This window comes from Chiloscyllium plagiosum, chromosome 43 (genome assembly GCF_004010195.1).
Source record: "Chiloscyllium plagiosum isolate BGI_BamShark_2017 chromosome 43, ASM401019v2, whole genome shotgun sequence".
NCBI classification, from domain to species: domain Eukaryota; kingdom Metazoa; phylum Chordata; class Chondrichthyes; order Orectolobiformes; family Hemiscylliidae; genus Chiloscyllium; species Chiloscyllium plagiosum.
Window position 1 is genome coordinate 10,429,595 of NC_057752.1, and position 21,572 is coordinate 10,451,166.

The following is a 21,572-nucleotide window of genomic DNA, read 5'->3' on the forward strand; positions in this document are numbered from 1 at the left end:
GTTAGTGTGTGTTTATATGGGGCTGTGGGGGGGGGATTAAATGGGTGGGGAGGGTCAGTCATGGGGTGTGTGTTTATACAGGCGTGTGGGAGGGGGATTAAATGGGTGGATAGTCAGTAATGTGTGGAGGGAGGAGGAGTGTCCCCGGGATCTCAGTGGAAGATGGAAAGCAGGCAGAGTCAGTGAGAATACTGAATGCAATGCAAACTGGATTTTCATGAAATCTGTCACCGATTGATGTCAGAAACAGTTCGAAAATGTCTTCTGTCATTTAGACTAACCTGGTGAACATTAAAATAATGGGAAAAGGGCAAAATTTTAGACTGAACGTGGTGCACTTCAACGTGGGTGCAGAGAGTCCAAATACCATTTGAACATATTTAAGTGACGCAGCTCCACACACACAGAGCTGCTCTGCACTATTGGTGAATGCTATTGGACAACTATGTTTAAAGAGGCAAAACCAATAACTAGCTAAAGGTTTTTAGAAGTTGAAGAGCCTTGTTTCTGATTCTCAACTGTTTCAGCAGCCTCCAACTTGCAACTGGTCACATTCACTCATGTTCCAGGAGCTCCTTTATTCTAAATTCCAAAGTTACATCCTGTTTTTCAGCATTTCCAGCTACTTGTCCCCGGATTCCAGTTGTCAACTCTTGGCTCCTGGCTTCTTTGGTTGAAAGCTCCTGGATTCAGGCTTTTAGAGTTCGGATCCCAAACTCCAGATTTTCACCTCCCAATTAGTGGAGGGGCTACTAGATTATGTTCCCACCAGTCCCCATTGCAGCCTACTAGAATCCAACTGGCTTCTGGCTCCCAGTGCCAGGTTCCTAACCATCCCTAGCAGAGAGCAACCAGTCTCTGACTCCAGCTAGCTGGCTTCTGGATCCCATCTGCAGAATCCAATTGGGTGATGAAGGGATCCCTGTACATAACAAACTCTGGACTAATGTTTGGATATCAAATAAGCTGCACACGTTTTCAGGACAAGGCAGTCACTTTTAAGCTAATGTCTGAAAAACACTTGCAAACAGGACGAGAATTCCTCACCTGAGCTTAATGCAACAGTCTTAAAGCATGTTAGCTATCAAGGGGAACATTTTGTTTCAAAACTTTAGATGAATAAACCATACTCACAGGGGGACCCTGGGCACCACGAGCTCCTTTCGGCCCAGTAACACCTGTTGGACCCTGAAAAGAGAGAGAAAGGGATCTCCCTGTGAATCTATGTCAACATAATGTCTCTGTTAGTGAAATCCACTGCTTTTACAGAACTAGTCATAATGTATTTGTGTCTTACCTGTGGACCGGGAGCACCTGATGGACCTTGAGGACCAGGAGCACCAGCATCACCTTTTTGTCCAGCCTCACCAGGTTCGCCCTTGGGACCAGCTTGACCATCTGAACCCTAGAGGAAAGGAGGTGCAGGAGTGTTCTTGTCAGCATTCAGTACACTGTAGAGTCCTACCACTGGGAAAATGCAACCTTCGCAAACTCAAAAGACAACAAGCAGCAGGCTAGGACAAGATCTTGCCTTCATCAGCCAAGACAGTTGACCAAGACAAGAACTGGCCTCCACCGCGAGGGCAGCGATGACATACATACAGACAGACTAGGAGGAATAGGCCATTCAGCTCCTGCAGCCTGCTCCACCACTCAACAAGATCATGGTTGATTTGATTCCTTTGCATTCCCTCCTAAACCCAGATAACCTTTCACTCTCTTGCTTATCAAGAATCTATCTTCCTCTGGCTTAAAAATATCCAAGGACTCTGTTTTCACCCCAAAGACTCTTGACCCTCTGTGAGAAAGAATTTTAACAGTGACCCCCTAGTTTCAGAAGGAGTTTTCTCCTGCATGAGCCAGGAAATTAAACCTTAGAGAGAGAGAGAGATCTTGTCTCCGTTAACTGGCATGGTGGTTGGGGTAGAAGACTATCACTCATTGGCTAGGTGAGGGTTCCCAGAAGGATAATGTTGTCACCAACCAGAGCATGAAGCCCAGAGGGAGACCTAGCCACCTATTGGGGTAGTTCCTGACCCTCATCAGCCATAGGGACCCTGGATTGAGATCTGGACATCAGGGAGATCATGATCCTCAACAGGCAAGGCAGAGATCCGAGAGGGTGATTGGGCTTCCATCATCCTAGGGGCTGTAGGAGGTGAATGATCCCATGAGGCAGAAAATATTGTATCCTTTATCAGTCACAGCAACGACTCTGGGCAGACCCACCATCTCTAGTCGCTAGGACGAAATAAAAAATAAATGCATCATCAAAGATTCACCTTCCTGCATTGGGAATCTACTCTTCAACAGCCAGGGGACTGATCCTGAAAGAGGATCTGGATGGGAAGCATCCAGGCTGCAGGAGATCTTAGACAAGTAAGTCTACCCTTCAGCTGCTGAGACAGATGGGATCCGTTTTTCTCATTCCTTCATGAGATGTGGGTGTCACTGACAAGGCCAGCATTTCAAGCATTTGCCCATCTCGAGTTGCCTTTGAACTGAGTGGCTTGCTCAGCCACTTCAGAGGACAGTTAAGAGTCAACCACATTGCTATGAGTCTGGAGTCACTTGTAGGTAAGGATGGCGGATTTTCTCCCCTTAAAGGACTTTAGTGAATCAGATGGGTATTTATGATAATGATTATGTGGTCACCATTAGATTTTAATTTCAGAGGACAGTTAAGAGTCAACCACATTGCTATGAGTCTGGAGTCACTTGTAGGTAAGGATGGCGGATTTTCTCCCCTTAAAGGACTTTAGTGAATCAGATGGGTATTTATGATAATGATTATGTGGTCACCATTAGATTTTAATTTTTAAAAAAATCAAATTCAAACTTCACTATCTGCTGTAATGGGATTCAAACCCATGCTCCCAGAACATTAGCCTGTCACTCTGGAATGCTAACGCAGCAACATAACCATTATACCACCACCTCGATCTACCAGCTGGCTGTTGAGGTAGGCTTATATCTCCCAGTGACAGAGGAGCACTGATGAGACAATGGGATTGGTGGTTTTTGAGGGGACCAGTGTTTTGTTGACCGGATCAGTGGCCACTAGTCTGAATAGAACAATGCTTGGATTAACTTGTGCAAAGAAAGTCCTGTTACGTAGAACCATTCATCTTTGCTGGGTAGAACTTAACTAGCTTATGTGCATCTTGAATTTACTGTGACTGTTACTTTCTGAAGTCAATACTTACAGGAGGACCAGCAAAGCCAGCAGGGCCAGGAGGACCTGTCTCACCACGCTCACCCTGAAACACAAAGATGGCAAGGTTACACACAGACATCAGTGGCAGCACTGAATAAACTGACAATGTTGGGGTGGGGGTGTCACATATCAAAGCGTTATTCCTCATGTTCCACCAAATAAGAAATACAGCACACAAGGAGGCCAGTTGGCTGGTCATGTCCATGCATCCCTTCTGCAAGAGCTATGCAGCAAGTCCCACTTCTCCGTCCTTCTACCACAGTCCTGCAAGTTATCTCACTTCTGATGATTCTTCTGAAAGCCTTAATTGAACCAGCTTCCACCACATGCTCAGGCAGCACATTCTGGAAACTAGCCACTCACTGCATGAGAATGTTTTTTTCTCGTGTCGCTATTGCTTCTTTTGTCAACCACCTTCAATCTGTGCACTCTTGCTCTCAATCCTTCCACCAATGAAAACAATTTCTCCTGATCTACTCTGTCCAGATCCCTCACGATTTTGAACACCTCATATCAAATCCCCTCAAACCCTTTGTCCCAGCTTCTCCAATTTATCTTCATAACTGAAATTCCTCACCTCTCAAACCATTCTCATGAATCTTTCTTCACTTTCTCTCAAGCCTTCCACTATTCCTAAAGTGCGATACTGGAACTGGCCACCATGAAGGCTGGAGCAATGTTTATGAAGGTTCACAATAACGTGCTTGCTTTTGTATTCTGTGCCTCTGTTTAAAAGCTCAGGATCCCATTTCCCTTACTGTTTTCAGTACAGATTCCAGCTTCAGCAGTGATTTGCTCCTCCCTCATTTATCACTTTCTCAACCTGCCCTGCCCCCTTCATTGATTGATGCACATATACCTCCAGATTTTCTATGAGGCCTGTTTCTACTTGCATCAATTGAATTGAGTAACTGACATTTTCACACCTGCAAGAACTGAGAAATCCCAAATAGCATCACAGATGAGACAACTAGGTAAGCCCAGGTTGAAATGCTCTGTAGTTACTACTAAACAAATTTCATTGTAAACTAGTCAGTCTCCTGTGGCATTGTGCATTACAGGAGTCTTCAACAGGTGAAGGAAATGGCAGTTAGCTCATGTTTTAAAGACATATATTCTTGACATAAATTCTGCTGTCTATAATTGCCAGGGAAACAGTTTATGCTTCTTGGTCATGCTTTGATTAAATATGTTCACCAGAGTTTGTGTCACAGTGGAAGGAAGGGTGTAATTACAACATGACAGGTTTACATAGGCATTATAACTGCACTGTTAATTACAAGTGAGTACATAGCTAAGCGTTTTTATAGGCAAAAGTGAGGACTGCAGATGCTGGAAATCAGAGTCTAGATTAGAGTGGTGCTGGAAAGCACAGCAAGTCAGGCAGCATCTCAGGAGCAGTAAAATTAACGTTTCGGGCAAAAGCCCTTCATCAGGAATGAAGGCCCTAAGCTTTTTTATAGATTGTTGATGTAATCTGAAGCATAATGTATTCCATTTCTGAGAAATTATAAGCAATAATGTTAAAGAATATATGTCAATAGCTACAAAAACATTCACAATGGCCATGTCTGAAATGTCTCAGATACTGGCTGGACTCTACTGATGCAAACTACTGGAGTCAATTTCTCCCTGGGGGTTCGTTAGATGTTGCTGTAATACAAGTTACTGTATTGTGTGGGCAATACAACAACACGCATAGACTTTTGAATCCAAAGGGCAGGTTGTTATAGAATTTCCACTATTCCAGTTGCCCCAGTTCAAGTGTGATCCAATAACATTGCAGTCTTGCTCTGGTCAACCTGAGAGTGAGCTGTCAAGTTGCACCACTTTGCTCAATCTCCCGGATCAGCTCATCAAAATCAATCCAGGCTATTTATCCCAATCCAGGTTGACTTCGAACCAGAAGCGTCTGGCTCCCTTGTCACCAACTCATGAACTATTAATGTTCAACCTGCAGCACGGAACTTTATCAGAGCGAGTAGATGCTCAACAAGTTATGTTTGACCATCTTAACTGCTCAGATTGAGTTCTGGTAAACCCAGCAGTATAGCTAGGTTTGGATTTGCATTTTCCTCTAGTTTTAACCGAAACTCAGGAATTCAACTGATCCCACTTACAGGGGCACCGCGAGCTCCAGCAGCACCTGTTGGCCCACGAGGACCTGCTTCACCCTAAAGGAGACACAAGAGAAAAGGAGTTATTGAGATACACGGACCAGCTACAGTGAGGAACTGCTGAGATTTTAATCTCCAAAACATTTCACCAAATATATTTATTTCTTAAAATGAGATGCAGCAGCATGTGACTACCTCCTGTACCAATCAGGCTAATCTCGTTGTTAATATGCTTTCATTTTTATCAATTATCCAAAAAGTTCTCTAGATTTTACATAAAAGTAAATCTCATCATCATCTTTACCTTCTCTCCGTTGGGACCAGCTGGGCCAGGGGGACCAATTGGACCAGTTAAACCCTAGAATAGAAAGAGAAAGACCTCATGTCAGATATGATCTCAAGTTGAGGCTGCAGTGGGCACTGACTCACATGTGTACTGTCACTGGCTGCATTGCTTACAGGAGCATCACTAAGTCAATGGTACTGTTACTGGAGAGTCCGGAAAAAAAGGTATTCAAATGCAGCCAACTTGACAATAATCAGAATCTGATTTCTGAGAAATGTTAAAAAGGAGTATTTTACCACCCACTTCAGAGATATACATAACAGATGGACAAGTTAGGTGAAAGGGTAAATGTAGGGGAATGGGTCTGGGTGGGTTACACTTCGGCGGGTCGGTGTGGACTTGTTGGGCCGAAAAGCCTGTTTCCACACTGTAAGTAGTATAATCTAATCTAAAACTGCAGTGATATCTCACTGCAACAAACATGGTGGTAAGAAATTCCTTTTGTTTGCTGTTTGTTTTGTAATGTCAGTTACAACAGTGGAGGTATTCCATCCAGCTGTGCCATTACAGCCACGAATATCTGAAGGCATTCTGTCACCTCAACTATTAGCTTGACGCTCACCCACGCGGAACAACTTCCATTCCCACTCTTTGAAAAGAAAGGGCATTACAAGTGGCATCAGTAACTTTGGGTTGTGGGATTGGTGAAATTATGCAGGGTTTCTGCTCCTGATCATTACCCACTGGGAAATGTCCATGTGTAGAGATTGGGCTGAAGCACAATGGTGACTTCCACCTATTCTCCTCCCCCCCACCCCACCCCAAACCCTACAACCATCTATAAGACACCAGCTAAAGACCAGCCATCTGCAATACAGAATTCCAAAGATTCAGCATACTCTGAATGAAGGAATGCCTCCTCATTTCCATCCCAAATGGCTTCCCCCTTATTCTGAGACTGTGTCCCTGGTTCTCGATCCTCTCCAGCCCGGGGGAAAACATTCATACTGCATCCACCCGCTGGAGTTATGTTATAATTTTCAATGAAATTGCCTCTTGTCCTTCTAAATTCCAAAGAATACAGGCTCAATCCATTGAAGCTTCCCTCGCAGGGCAATCCCACCATACCAGAAATCCATTTAGTGAACTTTCATTGCACTCCCTCCTTGGCAAGTATATTTTTCGGTGGGTTATGGAGACCAAAAACATAGTTCTGTCATCAAACTATTGCTTCACTCGAAGGAAGGGATTTTAATTGAGCAAATGTGCATGTGTGTCAGTCAATAACTGGGCATCTATTAGGGAGTAATTGTTTCTCTATATATTGACAGTTGCAAAATACTATTTTATTGTCTGAAACTTTGTGTTCACTTATGATGAATTGTTGTGACGTAAACTATTGACGATAGCTAATTAGATGCAAGTGTAACACAGACTTTGCATGTATTAAACTGGACAGTGTGACGGCACACTTGTTGCAAACTTGTTATTATATGTAGACAGGTAGGTACCTCACATCAATGGATTATCAACTTGTGGGCTACTTCTTCCAGAGTCCTCGCATGATTTTGCACATCAGCACAATCAGATCCAGGTTGTAAATACAGGTTAAATGCTCCTGAACTTACAATGTCTGCGGCATGTTTCTGACTAACTAACTCCTATTAGCAGCCCATGTGTAAACAGACAAATCGGAAACTTGATTATGGAAAGCCCGAGTGGGCAACATTTCACTTACTCGTCCGCCATCTTTGCCAGGAGCGCCCTCAGGTCCTTTCTCACCATTATCACCCTAAGAGATAAATGAGAAGGGGAGAAAAATTAGTTCTGTATCTTCCAGAGAATCTAAGACACGTCAGTTGCTTTATTACTAATCTCTCCTCAAAACCTGACACAAATGACATCACGTGGATAATGATTGATTTATTCTCTTAATTTTTCTGTGAATTAGAGAAGAATTTTGATCTATCCTCTTTCATGCACAGCTTATGGGACATGGGATCAAAAATGAAAGAAACCTTAGATACAGGAAAAGGCTATTAGATCCAAAAAATGCTGAGCTTAATAGCTCATCAACCTTAACTACTTGTTGCCTTCTTAATTCACCAAGACTTCTTAGGCAGCACCTTCTAAATGCTTAGCCACTCCCATCTAGAAGGACAAAGGCAGGAAGTTCCCCACCAAGCCACTCACTATCCTGCCTTGAAAATATATCACCTTTCCTTCACTGTTGCTGGGGCAAAATCCTGGAATTCCCTCCCTAAGGGCATTGTGGGTCTATGATTGTGGGACTGCAGCAGTTCAAGAAGGTAGCTGACCATCATCTTCTCAAGGGCAACTAGGGATGGGCTATAAATGCTGATCCAGCCAGTGATACCCACAAAACAAACCTTCTTTCATACGACACATCCAGTTGCCTATCTTCTCTGATAACATTATCTTTTGAATGAAAAAGTTCTGCGCAATTTGCCAAATCGGTTTGGTTAGCTCTTTCCTTAATCATGGAACCCTCAGCCAGCTTACCTGAGAATTTTATCTTTCCTGCAGAAAAGATGGGGTAGCTAAAGCTTAAAATAATAAAAACTGTACTAACAGTGACAATTGCAGATAGTGCTAAATCTGAGAAGCTTGCTCACAGTAAATGGTGACTGTTGTGTGTTTGTGGTAACCCCTCAGAGCAAGGATGGTGCTTGCCCATGGGAGGAACCTGTATGTGCAGGCCTATAACGTGGAGAGGTTGTTACGCTGCAGTTCCCACATGGTTCTGGCTGACCAGGAAACTCTCCTGCTCTTACTGCCTGCTATTGGTTTATCGGTAGGATTTATAGATTGATCATCAACCTGTTTGGGCTGCGTTATGACACAGCTTCAATGGCCCTCAAATCCAAAGGTGGGATTTGATCCCAGATGCCACCACTGTGCCACAAGACATCCTTGTGGATCATTAATCTTCTACAATTGGCTAGAATTTAGAAATGGGAAGGGACAAGAGAGAAACCTTACTCTGTCGCCTTTTGGACCGGGAATTCCCGCAGCACCTCTCTCGCCTGGCATACCCTGGAGACCGGGAGGACCTTGAGCACCATTGGGGCCGGGAGCGCCAGCTGCACCCTGCAAAATGAAGCAAAGGCTCACATCAGAGATACATGTTTCACAACGCTTACGCAAGGATCACATTTGTACAAGTAAAGGGAGAATCCTACCTTAGGACCATCAGCACCAGGAGTACCTGGGAGACCACGTGGACCCTGGAGTCCCTGAGAGCCTGGAGATCCGCGTTCACCTGGGAAACCTCGTTCACCCTGAGGATAATGAGATCCATGTCACTTGTGGGATCAAAACCCCTGTCATTGCAGTATCACTGGGATATTTACATAGGCACATCAGCAGATAAAGCAGATATAAAGTGTATATGGATAATAGGTTACATTACATTCTGTCTTTGCAAAATTAATGGAAGTGTAATAAGATAGAGTGTCCAATAGAATAGGGGCAATGTCTATATTGGTATATAAGTGGGGCTTGTTGAGAATATGTCATTCAGTGTTTGAACTCCCTACCTAAGACAGGATATACTTGCCAGAGAGGAAGTGCAGTGAAGTTTCACTAGGCTGATACTGGGGATGGCAGGACTGCCCCATGAGAAGAGATTGGTTTGATTGGATCTGTACTCACTGGAGTTTAGAAGGATGAGAGGGGACCTGATTGAAACGTATAAAATTCTAACAGGGCTGGACAGATCAAATGTAGGTGAGGATGTTTCCCCTAGTTGGGGAGAGGAGTCTAGAACCAGGGGACACAGCCCCAGGATACATGTTAGGCCATGTAATACTGAGATGAAGAAAGATTTCTTCACTCATAAGATCGTGAACCTGTGGAATTTTCTACCATAGAAGGGTGTAGAGGCCATGGCACTATTCAGGAAACATAAAGATAAATATTTAGGCATTAAAGTAATGACAGGGTAGGGTGAGAAAGCAGGAATATGGCATTCAGATAGAGAATCAGCCGTGATCAGATTGAATGGTAGAGCAGCCTGAAAGGGCCGAATGCCGGAAAACCAAATGCCGGTTTCCTGATGAAGGGCTTTTGCCCAAAATGTCGATTTTCTTGCTCCTCAGATGCTGCCTGGGATTGGGATGTGTACGATTATACTGCTATGTAAATTTATGGATGAGGGGGTGGAATTGCTAATGGGATAATAATATTTGACAGAATTGGAAGGGTAACAGCTTAGAGTGCATTACTGTAAAGTGATATGTAGAGATATAGGCCTGGCAGCAGTACATTAAAATGTCGATGTACAGAGAGCTGTAATAGTATAATAGAATTATAGCATTTTTGCTGTTGAGGGAGTCTAGCGAAGGTTCACCAGACTGATTCCTGGGATGGCAGGACTGACAGATGAGGAAAGACTGGATAGACTGGGCTTGTACTCGCTGGGATGTAGAAAACTGAGTGGGGGTCTCATAGAAACATATAAAATCCTGATGGGACTGGACAGGCTAGACGCAGGAAGAATGTTCCCAATGTTGGGAAAGTCCAGAACTAGGGGTCACAGTCTAAGAATAAGGGGTAAGCCATTCAGGACTGGAGTGAGGAAGAATTCCTTCACTCAGAGAGTTGGGAACCTATGGAATTCTTTCTCACAGAAAGCTGTTGTGGCCAGTTTGTTAGATATGTTCAAGAGGGAGCTGGACATGACCTTTGTCACTAAAGAGGTCAAGAGGTATGGAGAGAAAGCAGGAGTGGGATACTGAGACTGCATGATCAGCCATAATACAACAGGGATCTGTAATGGTGGAGGGAACTGCAACAGCATCAGGGTTTGCAACAACTTCAGTGCCTGGAACATTATGGGGGTATGTAACAGAGTAGGGATTGCAGAAAGGGGACACATAACTGAACATTGCTAAAGAGAGACACAAAGTCAAAGCTTTTAATGCTGCACTCATCAGAACTGGGTCACAAGATACCAAACTTAGGAAGGGAATAACATGAGAACAGGATATTAAATAAGTTGGACCATGCTCAGCATGGAGATATAGCAGGAAGTGTTAACTGTTAATCCAAGTTAGCTGATTCAACTACAGACCAAGCAGGTTGAGCTGATTAATCAGGGCATTGCCATGCGGAATGCAGCTGGACCTGGCAGTCTCCACAGGTCCTTCCTCAGTGAAAAAGCTGCAATGTACTGACAAATTCCTTTTGCCTGCAAAATGTGTGAATATATGGTGCTTTCAGCACACACAAATGAATTACACTTTGTATAAAAATAGTCATGTGTAACATGATGGGGAGTCTCTGATCATATAGGCATTTCTATATATAACTTATAGGGATCTGTAACATAAGGATGTGTAACTGTACAAAAGTGATATAAATACTAAATTATAGGGGTGTCTAACAGCAAAAACATATGGAACAGCAGCAGGATATAGAAATTCCAAGGTTTATGTAACAGCAGAGGAATATGGAAATCTGATGGTTATGTATCAGCAGAGGGACATGAAACAGCAGAGGGACATGAAACAGCAGAGGAATTTGGAAATTCTGAGGGTTATATAATAGGCAGTGGGATATGGAACAGCAGGGGGATACAGAAATTCTGAAGGTTATATATTAACAGAGATATAGAACAGCAGAGAATATGGAAATTCTGAAGGTTTTATAACAAGAGAGATATGCAACAGCAAGGGGATGTATACAGTGTGTATGATAATGATGTCATACAATAGTGATAAGAAGTTTGTAAAAATGACAGAAGTCTGTAACTGTATAGGGCTACATAACAGGATATTTGCCTGCAACTGGATGGAATCTGTTCTACTATTGGTGTCTGTTACATTTCAGGGGGACCTGACAGGATAGTTTTCTGTTACTTTATAGGCATATGTGTCTGTATCATTTATGGCTGTGTGACTGTACGGTGTTCAAAGTAAATACTGGCAATCTGAAAGGTAGTTTAAATATCAATGGAAAACTTTTGTTATTCATGAACAAGTTTGGATTTATACTCCGTTTATCTGATTACTTACTCGTGGACCTGTCGGGCCTGCGGCACCAGCCTCACCTGGAACACCCTGTTCGAGAAGAAGAAAGCACCAGTGAGTGATGGCAGTCAGTGAAAGATTGCACAGACATGACATTGCATAGAGAAGTGGAGAAATCCAGCCATTTCCACACTACAGCAGCCTGTGTAAGTCTATCCAGCACTATTTCCACTGTATTCCTTTTGCAGCTCTTTGTTCATCACCAGTACAGTTCCCCTAAGATAAAGACCAATGCAATTAGCTTACAGCAAGTTAAATTTCTCTCTCGCCACAGACACTACGTGTGGAAGCTCTAATAAATAGCTCTATTCCACTCCAGAACAGGATACAAGAAGTAACTTATCTGTTTCTCCCTGGCCTCTAATGCTCGTGCACTATTCAAAACTTTATTACCTCTATTTTATTGAGACTGGGAATTGTCCCTCTGAATATTCTTTTGCTGTTCCTTATAATCTCCAAACATGTCATTGCTCACTCTCCTCCTCCTCCCTGTATTGTAACTGTATTCAGTCTCTTACTTTGATTAATTTACGATCCTTTAAACTTTTACAGTGGATTGAAAAACAGATGATCAGACTTGACAACCTGTTTTATTGCTCGGCTGATTTTCTCGGAAAAGGAAAGGTGTCAGACTGATCGTCAATTAGACTGTGTATAAGGTCAAATGTACATCTGTTTGAGACCCCAAACTGTGGAACACCTCACCTCACTCCAGACTTCCTTTCTTCCTGTAGTCTGTCAATAAAGACCAAATTTGGTGCCCCTAATCAGAAGCTACATAACAGGTACTGCATTTCAAAAATATTTCTCTGTCTAAAACATAGACATGTTTGAACATGTCATAATACTTGGGTTGTTTTACATTGACTGTTCTTTCATACCATACTGGTGTCCGACCCTGCAGGTCTTGCCCCTTCACATTGTGTCAGATACATGTGACTTTAATTTAATATGAAGTGTTGAAAACTGAACAGCTTTAGCAGGAAAGGACATGTTGCCTGTGATTAATGAATTACTTACCTGGTCACCTGGCTTGCCACCTTCACCTGGAGGACCTGGAGGACCTGGCAGACCCTGCAATAGCAGCGAAACAATGTGATTAACACAAAATGAAAGATGGAACTCGAGAACAAGAAGCAACAGGATCTGTGTGGAGTAGATTGATGTTAACTAGAGGCTTTGTTGAATAAATTCAACAGGTTTATAAGTGGGTGAAAATTCTAATAAATTAGCACAATATCAAGCATCAAATGCTTTAGGTGTGTAACAGAAGTAAGCTGCTTTAATATGAAAAGATTTAGAATTTAAAAATAACAGGAATGATCCCTGTCATGTTAATGATGATGATCTAATAGTCAGTTGCTTATTGGGAATTGTTTAACTCTGCAGATTAATTTATCTAAAACAGTAAAACACATTCCAAGTTATGAAACAGTCATTATAGCAAACCAACTAAATGTTACAGACCCACACTTTATCTGACAGTCGTAACATTATATAAACACATGGAGTCCTTAAAGATTAACCCCCTTAAAGATGAGGCACACTTGCAATGACATGGGGGGATACAGACCATGAGAAAGCAGATGGGATTAGTTGAGAATGGCATTATGGTCAGCACAGACATGGTGGGCTGAAGGGCCTGTTACTGTGCTGCAGTGTTCTATGTTAACCCCGAGCTAAATGAACCAGTTTACTAATAATGCACCAAAAATTTAAAACAAAGTCAGTCTGCATTACAGAAGCTTGTTTTAGTAAGATTGTAAAGATTTTGTCTTACAAACCTGGAAGCCAGGAGGACCAGGAGGACCTTGTTCACCTCTCTCACCAGCAAGACCCTGTAAAACAGCAGCAGTGTCAAAGGTGGTTAAACATGTCAGCTGTTAATGCACCATATTTTTCAGGTCAGCATCGAAGGTCATTTTGAAGTGTGCTGATGAAAACAGCACAATGTGAGAGATCCCACTAAGTTCTTGTAACAATTCAAAATGTCTTTGACTCTTCCATCATGTTATTTAAATAGATGTTAATAAAGTGTTACAAATTAGATTAAAATCTGACATTAATTGGAGCATTGTCAACATGAAGGGTCATGGAAATGACAATAAAGATAATAAACATTCTTAAAATGTGTTAAACAGTTCTAATTTAACAGTCTGATCTGACAAAGTAAAAATTAAATGTTAGATCATCCAAGATATTCAAACTCACTGATGGACCAGGAGGACCTTGAGCACCCGTTTCGCCATCTTTGCCAGGCAGACCCTATGGAGGAGAAAAGAGAGTTGGTGTTCAGTATAGAATAATGGAATCAAAGTTGTAATATCTTAACAGACAAATAGATTTTGCTGTTCTCTGTTAACCCTGTGGGGGCTGCACTTGTGCAATAGCCATTCCGACTCAGTCACTGGTCATACAGCATACTGTGACTTACCATATTAAACCATCCTGTCACTATAATATTCTATTACTATATCATTACTATGGAATACTCATGTGGTATTATAGTGTACCATACATACTGTGCATCACTTTATACGATACCATACCATCCACATATATACTGTGCCATCACATACTGTGTATATACTGCTATGCATATGTCATATAATACCATACTGGGCATATCTGCATATTACTATATTGTAATTTAACATATATTGCACATTCTCTGGTATTCTGTAATGTTCTGTCCTGTGTATGCAATGTATGTCACATATTTTACATTAAGCTGTGCATTGTGTTGCTCCATGCTGTATCAAATCATATTGTAATACTAAGTTCTATACCACGATCATCTGTGTTATTAGATTCTAGATTATATTCTGGATGTTCTCATGATGTCCATATACTGCACTGTAAACAATGGACAGTATTTGTCACGTATAGGCATATTGTGTTATATATAATGTGGTGGACTTGCATTGATGAAAACACCAACATGTTGCTGAAACCTGTCATCTTGCATTTATCAGTGCAGACACAAAAATGCTAAATTTCAAACAGTCACAAGAATTTATAGTGTACAGATTGCAATGTGCACAATTTAGGTCTCTTGTACTTTCCTTATTATGAACTATAATGTGGAATGCTAACAATGTACTTGTACAGTGCTATATATAATGTGGAACACTTGCAATGTGTATAATATACTACATTAAATGTAGAGCACTTAAAATTGTCATATACTGCAGTGTATGTGGAGTAATATAGATAGACAGCAGCATGAAGCATTTTGCTTTATTGGGTTATTTGATATTGTTCATATATACCTTACAATGTATGTGAACTACTTATATCATATTGCACTGTCAATAAGGTTTTTGCACCTCCATGCTTATTAGGACCAATGAAACCATTACATTTGGATTTGTCCTATGATACTATAGGAGATGGAACCAAAGTCAGAAGATGATTTTATAATGAGGTTCTGTTAGACGTTTACTGATCCTGCATTCTCAGCAGGGCAATGCTCTGAAAGACAGAGTAGACCAGAAATAATTGCTTTGGCAGTCTGGTGCCAATTTTCCAGCCCATGCTCCCCAGACTGATTCCAGACCTAGCTAGGAATGCCCAATCATTCATTTTGAACTTGTAGATTATTTTACATCTACAAGATAATCTGCTGTATAAGAACTATACTAAATGGTGGCATTTCATTCTCCTACTTTATTTGTTCATCCTGCACCAAACTGTATTATAATTTCATTAGTGGTGAACTATTTAACATTTTGATATTCAGTCATAGTTTCCTTATGTAATAGCATCTCACTTTGGAATTCTCTACCAAGAGGACTGGAGTTTCAGTCATTGATCTAGTTGAATGGCAGAGTAGGTTTGAAAGGCTGAATGGCCTCCTCCTACTCCCTATGTCCCCTTGTGACAAGGGAGTAGCATTTAATTGCCTTTACTGTACTTCCACATAGCCCCATTCTATTTAATTATCTACGAAAAGCGGATTGCAATAATAAGTATAGATTAACTCAGTCTATCTATTAATCACCAAGCCCCTTAGAACCCATTGTGGGTGGTCCTTTGCAATGAACAGTGTGTCTTGCCATTCCCAATTGTGTTCAATATCTTGTATCAGATACAACAAAACATTATATGATGAACATCTCATGTTGAGCTGCTTTAGGCCAGTTGAGGTGTACATCAATGCTGACTATGGTATAACACAGGTCTTTTAAACAATAGCTACCAATTATTGAATTACAGTTATTCAGAAAAAGATCAGGTTACTTACCCTCAACCCAGGAGCGCCCATGAGACCCTTCTCACCAGCCTTGCCAGCCTCACCCTAGTCAACAGAAAGAAAATATTCAATGTTGGGTCAAATAGTTTTGCCTTATTGTCACAAGGAAAATCCATTAAAATTATTAGTGAGTGTATTTGAGCAATGCTGTGACCGGAGCATGGTACAACACATGCAGAAAGCAGCAAGTACAGTATCACCTGTACTGCAGAAGAACACACAAGGAAATCAGAGTAAAATACATGGTTTACTTACAGTCGCACCCTTTGGTCCTGGGAAACCCATCACGCCAGGCTGTCCCCGAGCACCCTGTGGACCAGGTGGGCCAGGGCGGCCATCTTCACCAGGGGCACCCTACACACAAAACAGACAACCATGAATTTTACTCAGCATCTCTGTACAGTAGTTCATTTTTATTACCTTCAGTTTAAAGTTAATATCCATTGGATCATAAAAACAAAAAGGGTTCCTGAGAGAAGGAGAGAAAACATTCTTTGAATTTGGTTTTATCCGAGAAGATTTTCTTGGTGGCTGCACATTACTTGTATCCTTCACTACCAAGGAGTGTGAACAGGTCTGACTCCTTTACCCAGGAAAATGGTCTCAATCCTTTGGCAATCATACTCTCCTTTACAAGGAGAATGGACCAGGCTGGATGTCTTGGCGCTCACACTTGTCTCTGCCTTGGTGAATGAGATGGTTTGAATGACTTGGCACCCATATCAAGCACCCAGTGGGATGATCTGAATCCTTTTCCATCCCATGCCCCCTGCCTCTGAGGGCAGCATTAGCTCCATTGTCAGATCTCTTCCTTTAGTTGAGGGAGTAGCACAGTCATTGCGTTGATGTGCACAGAACAGACTATGATTTAATCAGGGTGACTTGGCCAATCATTTTCTTACCCCCACCTCTTTCTGGAGATAGCCTGGTCCCTGTAGCCTGGCACTACCAGGACAGATTCAAAAAAAGGACAGTAAAAACAGGAAACCTTTGGCTCAACTTACAGTAGCTCCAACTTTGCCTTGGGGACCAGCATCTCCAGGACGACCTGTAAGACCCTGAACAAGAAAAAAAATGAAATGAGTCAAAAATCTGCAACTTAAGAACATCCACATTCTTCATTCACCATAAGGAGCTTTTTGCCTTTAATGTAATCATTAATCACTGATAACTGCTTAAGAAGTGATTATCGCCTTTGACACTTTTCCAAAGTTCCCTTTGGAGTTAGGTGATAGAGGTGAGGTTCTGGTTTTAATAGTTTATTGATCTATTTGTTTTAAAGGGAGTACACTCAGCAACAGTAAAAACTAGGGGCTATTAAATGTGTTTCAACAGTTTTCCGGGACTCTACATAATGAAAATTTCACTCATCCAGTTGAGAGGGAATTTTGATTTGCATAGTCCATCAAATAGACCGCATGAGAGATTGCTATTTAATTTGGTATGTTCTATCTAAAGGGAAGGTGATGGCGTCATGGTGATAATCACTAGACTCAAATTCATAGCTTCAGGCTAATATTCTGTGAATACGGGGAGACAATGGCCTAGCGGTTTTATTGCTGGACCGTTAATCCAGAGACCCAGGAAATGTACCGGAGACCTGGGTTTGAATCCCGCAACAGCAGATGGTGGAATTTGAATTCAATAACTATCTAGAATTATTGTCAATTGTTGGAAAATTCCACCTGGGTCACTAATGTCCTTAACAGAGGAAACTGCCATCCTTACCTTGTCTGGCCTACATGTGATTCCAAACCCACAGCAGTGTGGTTGACTCTTAATTGCCCTCTGGGCAATTAGGGATGGGCAATAAATGCTGGCCTGGCCAGTGATGCCCTCATCCGTAAAGGAATAAAAAAAAAAATCCAAAACATAGAAAATGGAGATACTTGGCTTCAATAAATTGTTTCCCTAATGGTTACAATGTAACCATTGCCTATTGTTTCAAATGTTCATCTGGTTCACCAAAATCCTTTAGGGAAGGGAATCTGCCAACCTTTCCTGGTCTAGCCTACATGTGACTTCCAGACCTACAAAAACGTGGCTAATTCTTAGTTGCCCTGTGTCCAATGATGAATGGGCAATAGATGCTGGACCTAACCAGCAACACCTATGTCCTGTGAATAAACAGGGGTCCTCAGCTGCAGTTGCTTAGTTTTGACCTACAATATTTGGTTTAATTTTTCACTTAGACAGAACCTTTCTTGACTGTCTGGGATACAAAAGCATATTTTGGTGCAGCGTTCCTCTTTTATTGCAAATGTCCACTGGGTTTGGAAACATCAAAAGGTTTCAACATTCTATAAGGATGGTGATTACCCAAGAAAAGTTGAATGAACTGAACCAAATTGAACCAAGTCAATCTGAAGAAGCGTCGCTGGATCCAAACAGTGACTCTGCTTTCTCTTCACAGATGCTGCCAGACCTGCTGAGTTTCTCCAGCAATTTCTATTTTTCTTTCAGATTTTCAGCACCTGTAGTTCTTTATTTTTTGTTTTGACCAAATCAATCCTTGTGCAATGCTTCAAGTTACGCTTTCTATCTGATACTGCAGCTTGTCTTCTACTGTAGAACATAAGGATTCTGCAATTGTCTAAATCAATGAAGCAAACACAGTGGTTCTGCACATATTGGCTACAATTATCATGTATAAATGTTTCTCTTTAGTGCAAGCCATGAGTTGATTCTTGTGGAGGAGATGGGGATCTTGGCCACTGGCTAAAGAACCGCTGTGATTCCTTACCCACATTCTCCCGTTTTGGGCAGTCCCACAATGCCTTGTGCTGTGCAGTCACTTGATAGGCCACTGGCAGAACTTCCTCTGGGTTCAAGGGCCCAAACCAGAGGCCAGCAACTCTTCTGTAATCAGCAGCGCCTTTGGGGAGGTGCTGGCTATCCCTGGTACTACACCTGGGCTTCCCCTGCCTGATGTTGGGTCCTTTGATCAGAAACTGAATGCCTTCACCAGAGCTGAAATGAAGCATCCTGCTTCTCTTGCTATTCAGTGACAAAATGAAGTGTAATGCTTTTTGGAGGTGGGACAATTGCAGAATCAAGACAGCAAATGAGAGGAATTTACCACCAGCTGATTTAGGCAATCTGGCATTGCTCAAGTGTTTTAGAATAATCTGAGTGCAGGATAGGTACCATATTAACAGTAGCTCTTTACACAGGATACTGTTCCAACTTTAGACATGCCATGTGGGCAGGTAATATTGGCTGGTATCATCACAGTTCAATGGAGATTGTTTGATTTCAGCAAAGCAATGGGATGGAAGAGATTGTTAATGTGCAATCTGTAAGGGTGTGAGAGGCACAGCAGACGGGGCAGTTGTCTTCCAGAAGACTCATTTGTTTTTATATTAATTCATGGGATGTGGGCATCACCATCTCGGCCAGCATTTGTGGTGCAGAGGGCAGGTAAAAGCCAATTCACATTTCTATAGGTTGGTGTCACACTTCGGCCTGCCCAGGCAAGGATGGCAGATTTCCATACCGTTAGCTCCACAGCCTCAGCATGAATGCCTCATCAGATAATAACCAAGTTGAGGAATATGAAACATTGTGGAACTAAACATTTCTTAGCTCAGGAACCCGATTTGGACACACAGCTCCATTCCTGTACCACACCTAGGCCCTTGAGGTGACAGGCTCTACTCTGCTTACAAAATAGTTATTTGATGGTTATGTGATTCACTTTTTACTGTATGTTTGAAGAAGAGGTTTTAAACAAATGAGTAAATGTTATGTTATGTTTTGAATGTGGCAAATGCTTCCTCAGAACATTCTGATTAACAGAGTAGAAGGTATCTGGAGCGGTACATATACTTTGAATAAACAGAGATTGTTTTTGAAAAAATCTTACTTACTCTTGCGCCTGGCAGACCAGGTTCACCAGGGCGACCGGGATCTCCATTAGCACCTTTAGGACCATGAACACCAGGAGCACCACGCTCACCAGGGGCACCCTGTGATGGAAACCAAACAGAAACGATTAGTTTGTTGTTAACATTTGAAATGATCAATTGGATAAGACACAGGAAGTTTGTCTTCTAATAAACAATCCTCCTCTTCCTCTGGTCTCCAAACTCTCCCTCTCCATGTTGCAGCCTTTCTTGTCTTGTTCCATCTGATCATCGCTCTTCAGAACAAAAGCCATTACTCCTCACTCTTATCCTAATCAGCTCCAAGTATACAATCATATAAACTACTGCTCATCCCCACTGTGCTGAAATTAACTTCAAGTTTACTGCCTTCTATCCTAACTCATTTGCTCCCAGATTTTGAAACCGCTTTGTCCTTTTAAAATCTTCCCTTCCTTCAACAACCTTTTGGCTTTAAAACTCCTGATTTGGTGTCATTTGACTCGAACTTCTCTCTTAACCTAGTTACCTCTCCGAACTCTTTCAGCTTCAGTAGTGCTCTGCACTCTGGCAATCATCTTTCCAGTTTTTGCCTTTTGACATAAAATCTCAATCAGACAAACACTTAAAGCCAACTAGTAATTATCACTTGGGACTTTTTCTTGTTTGCCCATGGAATGTGGGGTCACTGGTCATTTATTACCCTGTCCCTAGTTGCCACCTTGAGAAGGTGGGGGTGAGCTGCCATCTTGAATCGCTGCAGTCCATGTGCTGTGGGTTGACCCACAATGTCCTGAGGGAGGGAATTCCAGGATTCTGTCCCAGTGACACTGAAGGAACGGCGATATATTTCCAAGTCAGGATGGTGAGGGGCTTAGAGAGGAAGTTGTAGGTAGTGGTGTACCCATATATCTGCTGCCCTTGTCCTTCTAGATGGAAGTGAGTCGTGAGCCGAAGTGAATGCCTGCAGTGCATCTTGGAGATAGTACACCCTGTTTGACTGAGCATCGGTGGTGGAAGGAGTGAATGTTGGAGGTGGTTCGAGGAGTGTTATTCAAGTGGGCTCAACCTAGGGATTCTCTACCAGGGTATAGCCCTACTGCTGGCAACTCTGCTCATTTCCTGTCAAAGTTATAGCAGGGGATTGATAGAATTGCACAAAAAAATGGTGTTTTCTCTCAACGTAAGTATTCCATTTCCTGAAAGTTTAAGTTGAATGCTTTGTGTCTTTTAACTATTTGCAAGATTGATATTGTCATACACTTTAACTGCTCTTCTGGATAAGATTTATCCCATTTAAAGTAATTTTTATTATCTTTTAAAATGGTGTCTCACACACATTATAAATCAGTACAGACTTAGCTCCAGCAAAATTAAATTTCCAGCATTTGCTGACAGGTTGTTGATTTTCAGTTGTCCAATAAACACTAACATTATCAGAGAACCAACTAATCAGGAAGCTTAGGGCCAGGGATCCAAACAGTCTGAATTCTAAGCTCTCTTTTAAAAATAATTAATAAATTGATTTTTTTTAAAAAATGTGAACAAAATGCAATTCTGCCTTTAAACAGTATCACTTTCTGAACTATGGTACCTACCTTAGGACCAGCAAGACCATCCTGACCTGGGAAACCACGGTTACCAGGAGCACCCTAGCAATGGAAAGAAAAGAACTGAGGTTAGAGGCCACAATGAAATATTAATAAAACAAGTTGTCACAACTGAGATAGAACACATAAATACAACAGAGAGCCCGTATGACAACATCATCTTCATCCAAG

At 41.9% G+C, this 21,572-nt stretch overlaps 1 protein-coding gene across 2 annotated transcripts in view; it reads right to left on the reverse strand.

Moving 5' to 3' along the window:
* The window catches only part of LOC122543371 (collagen alpha-1(II) chain), a 77,983-nt gene that overhangs the window by 21,745 nt on the left and 34,666 nt on the right, over nt 1-21,572 (reverse strand). For both annotated transcript variants that reach the window (XM_043682019.1, XM_043682020.1), the window contains 17 exons: nt 21,390-21,443; nt 19,798-19,896; nt 16,933-16,986; nt 16,184-16,282; nt 15,920-15,973; nt 13,885-13,938; nt 13,458-13,511; nt 12,694-12,747; nt 11,659-11,703; nt 8,824-8,922; nt 8,624-8,731; nt 7,359-7,412; nt 5,639-5,692; nt 5,338-5,391; nt 3,207-3,260; nt 1,298-1,405; nt 1,135-1,188 (listed from right to left, as the gene is read on the reverse strand). In XM_043682019.1, the coding sequence (XP_043537954.1) occupies nt 1,135-1,188; nt 1,298-1,405; nt 3,207-3,260; nt 5,338-5,391; nt 5,639-5,692; nt 7,359-7,412; nt 8,624-8,731; nt 8,824-8,922; nt 11,659-11,703; nt 12,694-12,747; nt 13,458-13,511; nt 13,885-13,938; nt 15,920-15,973; nt 16,184-16,282; nt 16,933-16,986; nt 19,798-19,896; nt 21,390-21,443 (1,152 nt within the window). The remainder of the gene's footprint in view (nt 1-1,134; nt 1,189-1,297; nt 1,406-3,206; nt 3,261-5,337; nt 5,392-5,638; nt 5,693-7,358; nt 7,413-8,623; nt 8,732-8,823; nt 8,923-11,658; nt 11,704-12,693; nt 12,748-13,457; nt 13,512-13,884; nt 13,939-15,919; nt 15,974-16,183; nt 16,283-16,932; nt 16,987-19,797; nt 19,897-21,389; nt 21,444-21,572) is intronic.